At 26.9% G+C, this 7228-nt stretch overlaps 1 protein-coding gene across 6 annotated transcripts; it reads right to left on the bottom strand.

Moving 5' to 3' along the window:
• Positions 1–981: 981 nt before the first annotated feature.
• LOC136092368 (forkhead box protein C1-A-like) lies at positions 982–5587 on the bottom strand. Of its 6 annotated transcripts, none has more exons than XM_065820455.1 (2): positions 5567–5587; positions 982–2525 (listed from the first exon to the last, which is right to left on the bottom strand). In XM_065820455.1, the coding sequence occupies exon 2, from the start codon at positions 2517–2519 to the stop codon at positions 1116–1118; it is 1404 nt and encodes a 467-aa protein (XP_065676527.1). In that variant the 5' UTR covers positions 2520–2525; positions 5567–5587; the 3' UTR covers positions 982–1115. The 6 variants fall into 6 exon arrangements, with proteins under 6 accessions (XP_065676527.1, XP_065676528.1, XP_065676523.1 ...); XM_065820456.1 differs by lacking the exon at positions 5567–5587 and adding an exon at positions 3865–4011; XM_065820451.1 differs by lacking the exon at positions 5567–5587 and adding an exon at positions 3688–3997.
• Positions 5588–7228: the final 1641 nt, after the last annotated feature.

Raw genomic sequence — 7228 nt, 5'->3', positions numbered from 1 at the left:
TTGAGGAGCCCATCTGCAAAACGCGCTAAGTCACAAAAATAAAAATTTTCATTCTATTTCCACGTTTCATTTTCCACGTTTCCCAGTTCATTCTATTTCCACGTTTTATATACTTAAATTTATCATCTATTTAAATATTGAATCAATTAAAAAATTTTGGGTCCTAAAAATGGACAAAGAAAATTTCTGTTGATGCGCAACCAAAAGTAGTTTAGTTTTTGTTGTTTTCTCAAAATCAGTTTACTCGGATGTAGCGCGTTTTGCAAATGGGCTCCTTATTTTGAGAAAATCAAACAATCACTAATTTAGTTCAATTATAATATTGAAATTTTCTTTTAAACTACTTAAGTCATTAAACAAATAATCAAATAAGTTGCGGATCCGCGCTATATTTGCGCTATATAATAGAAGACTATTTTGCGGTCCTAGATTCTAGTATTGCGTGATACTTTTACGGAACCGTGTTCTTCAATCTCAGTTAACTTATTTGTTTAAAAAAGGTGCATAGTTAATTAAAAATAGATAAAATGTACTATTAATTAAAAATAGTGCACACTTTTTTTTTTTTTTTTTTTTAACAACAATTCAATTAATAGAGCATTATTATGCCTCTTTATTCGTCTATAAACAATGAAAAAATGGACTAAATAAAAAACTCATCACTTAATGAGTTCGGTTAACTATTATTTATAGTTTTAACCATTAGGAAAGATCAATAATTTTTTTAATTCATTAAAACATTTTATACAATTACATGATCTAAATTTAAACTATATATAAAAGTTTTTATAAAAAGGACCGTGTAGGATTCAATTCAGTTAGAAAAATAACTTAGACATACTTTAGTACTCTTTTATAATAAATCTGTTTTACTTTATTTAAAAAAAATATAATTTCATTATTCTATACACTTTTCATAACTTTTTATAAAACTTAATTTAAAAACTGTTTTAAGATGAGTATTAACTAAAAGATTCGAAATTAAAAAAATATAAACATAATAAATGCCAATAAATACAAATATATTTAAAAAAGAACTTTCATTAACAAAAAAAAATTTCCCTATGTACTTGTCTATACGTTACAAAAATGTCAAATAAAAAATTAAAATTCGCTTAATAAGGATATGTAGGAGTAGCTGATGCTCTGTACGGGGTATAATATGAACTCACACGGTCTTGTTCCTGCACTGCAGAAGAAAAACTTCCATATGATGTTACATTTATTGCTGGATAAAAATCTCTAGTCTCATTTTGCTGAAAATTGCTGCTTGGCGAAGTAATAAAACGCGGTAAAGTATACATCTCGTTTGATGAAGAAGCCAATTCGTTTAATCGAGATGATGTTGAATTATCTCGATTAATATGGTTTGAGTCAACGCTTGCTGAGCGTATATTGTAGTCGATACCAGGAACGTTTGTTAAATGTTTTTCATTGACGTAACGATGTGCGTTTGAGGAGTCGTTCATATTAAAACTCAAATGGTAGTTTAAAAAATTGGAATCGAGACTCGCATACGTTAAATTAGCTTCGGTGTATGGTGTCGTTTTTTGAAATATTTGGCTATTATTTTCGTATGCGTTGATTTGTTGATGTTGATGTGTGCTAATAATTTTTACCTCGTCTTGCTTTTGTAGATTTTGAGGTGAGGGTTTATTTTCAGTTTCATTGTTTTTATCAGGTAGACTTTCAATGGTCAAATCACAATGGATGTCTGTAGTTTTTTCTGATTTAATAGTGATCTTGGATGAAAGATCTTCAGTTGTCTCTTCTTTAGATGAATTTGCAGTATTATTTTTTTCGCTGCGTTTCGATTTTAGTTCGACAGTTGGTTTTTTATTTTCATCAGCTGGTTTTGAATGTTTAGCTTCGGTAGAAACCCAAATTTCTGATTCATCAGATTCGCGATCTTCTTCTGCTCCATCCTCCAAGTCATCATCTTCTTTTTTCATATCTTTTCTACGAAATCTTCTACGTCTTCTTAAATAGCTGCCATTTTCAAACATATTCATAGAATCCGGATGAAGGGACCAGTAACTACCTTTGCCTGGTTTATTATCATCTCTTGGTACTTTAAGAAAGCATTCGTTTAGACTGAGGTTGTGACGAATCGAATTTTGCCAGCCCTGTTTATTCTGTCTATAATAAGGAAAACGCTCCATAATAAATTGGTATATACCACTCAAAGTTAATTTCTTATCAGGTGAACTTTGTATAGCCATCGATATAAGAGCAATATAAGAGTAGGGGGGTTTTACCAGTTCTTTTTGTTGATTTTGCATGCTTAGCATCGGGTAGGTGGAATAGTAGTGGTGGTGGTAGTGTCCATCTGTATAAGGGTTTGGATAATATGGGCTTGATAAATTTGTGTACTGGGAAGCTGTCCGATATGCTCCTGATCTGTAATAATCTGCATAGGCTTGTTGATCGTTGTTGTACGTGTAGTAGGGGGTTGGGCATGTGGTGCTAGAAGTTTGTTCAACAACGGATGATGTAGTAAACGGTACAGTAGTATCCATAATTCACTACAAAGTCAAATTAAACAAAAAAATTATTTTTTTAAGTATTTAAAATAGCCGGAAAAATAAATGCCATTTATATTAAATTCACAGTTAAAATTCATTTAAATAATTCAGAAGTATGTAGTTTCTATTTTTTATTTGAAAAGATTAGTTTTAAATGGTATAAAACATAAAATAACTTTACAATATGTTATGTTTCCTGTGACTAGGTTGAGAGGTTTGGAAAAAAAAATTTTAATTTTCTTTGAGGGTTTTAAGGAACTTAACAATGATATCTGTTTTGGAGTTTCTATGCAAACTGAACATGGTTAAATAAAAGTGCATAATATCTTATTCAGTTTACATAAAATAATGCTATGTAGCTTAAAACACAAACGTACAAAACTTTGAGTTTATTACTAGTTCGGCTTTGCTAATATACTGCATTTTTTTTTGCTGAAACTTTCAGCTTTAGTAGCATAACAATGATTAAAAAAGTGATTTTTGACGTGTGACGTAATCGTCGGCTCGAAAAGTTCAATTCAAAAAATCACCGAATAAATTTCTAAATTTTGATTTAAAACTTATTATTCTTTAAAAAACTTGTAAAAAAACAACATGTAATTAAGATAATAAACTAATAAAATTTAATACAAAATAATTTTTAAGATACATAAAAAATAAACATGTAAATATTTTTAAGATTCTAAAGCAAAAATTACAATTTGCTTATTTAGGAGATCCTGTAACAATATGAAGTCGTTCTATACTAAAAAACAAAATGGCGGATATTTTATTAAAAAAATGCATGTGTTGTTTTAAATTTTTTTAAATTAATTTTATAAAAATTAGTGTTTACTTTTACTATTTGCTATTTCAATATTCAAAAAAAAATCGATTGTCTGAATGATTTTGACAATATTTTTATTAAAAAAGTAACAAAATAAAACGAAAGAAAAACAAAATATACCCAAATAAAAAACAACTACATACAATGTTAAACCAAACCAATGTTGTTTTTTATCAATTTATATCAATATATAAATCCAAAACGACAACAATTTTGTTTAGCGTTCGCTTGACAAATCCTCCTATTTCTTGTATATATTAGCAATAAAAAAAATATATGAAGAGCAAACGCAATTGTAGCTCGCACTCAAAAATCTTATTGACAAAGAATACAAACCTTGGCGTAGAATAACACAACTGTTTACCAAGTCACCGCAAAATGAGCAAATTTCAAAAATTCTTTTTTTTAAGGTGAAAAAATTGCACTTTCAAGATTTTCTTTTTAATTTAAAATGAGCTAATCGTTTTTAGTGAACACAAATAGTTAAACTATTTAAAAGAGAAATGGCCGTACCAAAAAATGAGTATAAAACAACAATTCGATCACAGTAACTTATCTGTCACGTCGAGGGTCTCCTGCTGTGTTCTTCACTTGTAGTAGTGATCTTACTGAGATAAATGTCAATCAAATCAAATAACGCGCGTGTAAATAAAGGTCCATACAATGTGCTTGATTCGTCAGTTTTTTTCTCTCACACTACGTTTCATTTTAAAAAGTGCGATAAACGACAAGTATTTCTTCGACACTATTTAGTATAATGACTTCTAATTTTAGATTATCGAGTCTAATTTTAGATATATTAAAATTAAAATTAGAAGTATTTTGCAAATTGTTTCTTGTCTGAAAGACCTATATCCGGTATCTTTCAATTTGCTTAGACATTATTTGCATCAAGTTTATTTATTTTTTATTGTCGTTTTAGATCATAGTTTTAGTTGTCGTTTTTTATTAATTAATAAAAAAATTGTAAGTAATTAAATATACAAATAATAAAAATATAAAAATAATCGAATTGTTCATGAAAGTAATTATTTTCTGATAATCTAACTCAAATTTAGTTTCAATAAATTTCGCAATGGTGTGTAAATTCTATCGTGATAAAAAGATAAATTCTACCGCGATAAAAGGCTTTTGTAGAAATAAGTGACGCATAATGGAATACTAAGTCAGAAAGTTTACGTCAGAAACTGACCCTAAATTTAAATGAAAATGAAAACGGAAATAAGATTTATTATATCAAAACACAAAACTGATTTAACACTAGATATAAAAAATAATTCTTATAAGAGTCAATCGAAATAACTTTTTTTGAAAAGCATTTAGAAACAAATTGCATATATATTAAAATAATTATTGTATATCGATATAGTAATAATTTACAACTATTAGAATAAAACTTTTGAAACAAATATCTTAGTTGATATCTGATCGATTGTTTGAAATTTAACGAAATAAATTAAATCGGGAGTAATCAAGGTAACAACAAAAAAACTAATAACAATTGATTTTATAATACAATAGGCAAACAAAATTAACAAAAACTTTATATTTTGCGTACTTTATTCAAAACAATTCAAGATTTTTTGTTGAAACCCAGGCTTGGATACAAAATAAAAGCATGACGATAAAAATGTGTTTGCCCATAAAAATTGCTTTATAAAATTGAAAAATATTCTAAGCAGTTTTTAGTTTAGAAAAGTAGTTTTTTTAAACAAAAAAACAACATTTACGTTTCCTTTTAGAACCAGTGCAAGTTAAATTTGATCTTTATCACTTTTTTTTTTCTTTAATCAACTCCTTTGTTATCAAAGGATTTTCCAGTACTGTTTGTTTGTTTTAATACTAGGTAAATTAAACATTGGATTATGTATAAAATTTCGAATAAACTTTTGGAAAGTTTTTATGGGTTGTTTTTTTTATACTTTTAAGGAAAAAATTTAAACTGTAAAGTATTTAATGAACTAATAAAAACTTAATTTCATAATAATTTTAATTGTTTTCATTTGAAAAATTTAAAAAGTCGTTATAAATTAATAATGGCGGGAAAAAATAGGGTGCGTTTTAAAATCTTTATTTAAAGGTTTACGGATTGAAAATTTATTCAAAGATAAAACACTTAATTGTACGCCGTTTGACCAATCCATTCTAAAAATTATAACTAGTTATAACTTTTTTTATTACAAACTTTGCAAAAAATTTTAAAATTTGCACTCACTTTAAAAAATCTAAGACATTTTCTCATCATCCAATCAATTTTGTAAAAAAAATTAATGATTCAACCAAGGCATAATAGAAAAGAAACATATTCCGAAAATTTCAGCTAATAATCTTGAATTTCACTCTTCATTTTTTATTTGTTTATTATGACAACTTTCATTATTATTGACAGTAACTCGTTTCTTAGCATTGAAACAAGTTTCTTAAAGTTGATACTAGATAGAGCGATTGATTAAGATAAAAAGGTTATAACCACAGAATAATAAAAAAATTTTTTGTTTGTATGGCGTTCATTCCATTTTCAAGTTTAATTTATATCATTTTTTTATTTTTTTTTGTCTAAATATTTTTTTTTTTCTTGTTATTTTTGGCACAATAAATTAAACATTTAAAATATTTGTTTTAGTTTCCTCTATTTCGTAAACGAAATTTGTGATTTTTACCTAGAGTTACTTAATAGTTTAGGAAAAAATAACAAAAATTCTTTCTAGATTAATTTTCTGCTAACATCTTACATTTTACTATTAGAAACATCGTCTGGAATCTCTTCCAAATCAAATGGAAGACTTGTTGCTATAAAATTTTATGTCTTAGGGCTCAATAAAAATAAAATTAAGGCATATAATAAAATAAATAAGTAAAAAATTTATCTCTAATGATAAATCTTTTATAATATTATATAACTTTTAACTTACAAATTTTTGTATTTTGGCTGTTTTCAACCAGGAATTAAATACAATATACAACGGTACCAGTAATTTTTATACCAGATATCAAATACAATATGCAAAAGTACTAGTAATATTAATACCAGGTATCAAATACAATAACAATCTGAATTGACTAACTTTGCTTACATTTTAAAAAATAAAGTTCTGTTTTCTCAACAATATAAAATTTTGCACTAGTGTAAGACCAGAATTAGACTTTTATGCCCATAATTTCCATTATGATCTAGCGTGTCAAAAATGCAATTTATAAAACTTGCCATTTGCCGGTTTGTCTGAACACGAATTCGCATGCGCGCACATTTATATATATAACTTATGCATATAAATGTGCGCGCATTTTGTGTAAAATTTATCTGCCTTTGTATTAAAGAAATTTATTTGCTTTCAAACTTTGCGACCTGATTTCTCAAGATTAGAAAATTATTAAGTTGACAAAAACATCGGTTCACAAGGTCGGTTCGCACATTCTAAAGAACTATTTAAAAATCATCACATGCACAATGTTTTTTAGTTGAATATTTTATCAAATTTTTATTTTTATGTACAAACTTCATAATAAAATAATTTTTGTAATATTTAACAAAGACATTTTTTAACAAAACTAATCACATTTACCATACAAGATTTGCAAATTACACTTAAGAGCAAACTTAAATGCATTATTTGGGTACCAAATTTATTATTGCCATCAGAAGTGTCATACTATGAAACATTTTAGATTAGTTGCCTGTTCAAAACGATTGAAAAAAGAAGACTTTTTGTCAAGACAGGAGTATAAAGTTGAGTCATAAGCAAATAGAGCCACTTTAGATATAAGGTTTTCAGAAGGATTAGCAATTTAGATAAAAACAAAATAGGACCGAGAATAGAACCTTGAGTTTCCCCAGAATTTAATGGATATGAAGAAGAGTGTTGGCCTTTGAAGATGC

This window comes from Hydra vulgaris, chromosome 15 (assembly GCF_038396675.1).
Source record: "Hydra vulgaris chromosome 15, alternate assembly HydraT2T_AEP".
Lineage (NCBI taxonomy): Eukaryota > Metazoa > Cnidaria > Hydrozoa > Anthoathecata > Hydridae > Hydra > Hydra vulgaris.
This window is presented reverse-complemented; position numbering and strand designations above follow the sequence as displayed.

Bases quoted from the DNA above. Each gene is read 5' to 3' on its own strand.
- LOC136092368 (XM_065820455.1), bottom strand. From the start codon at position 2,519: ATGGATACTACTGTACCGTTTACTACATCATCCGTTGTTGAACAAACT.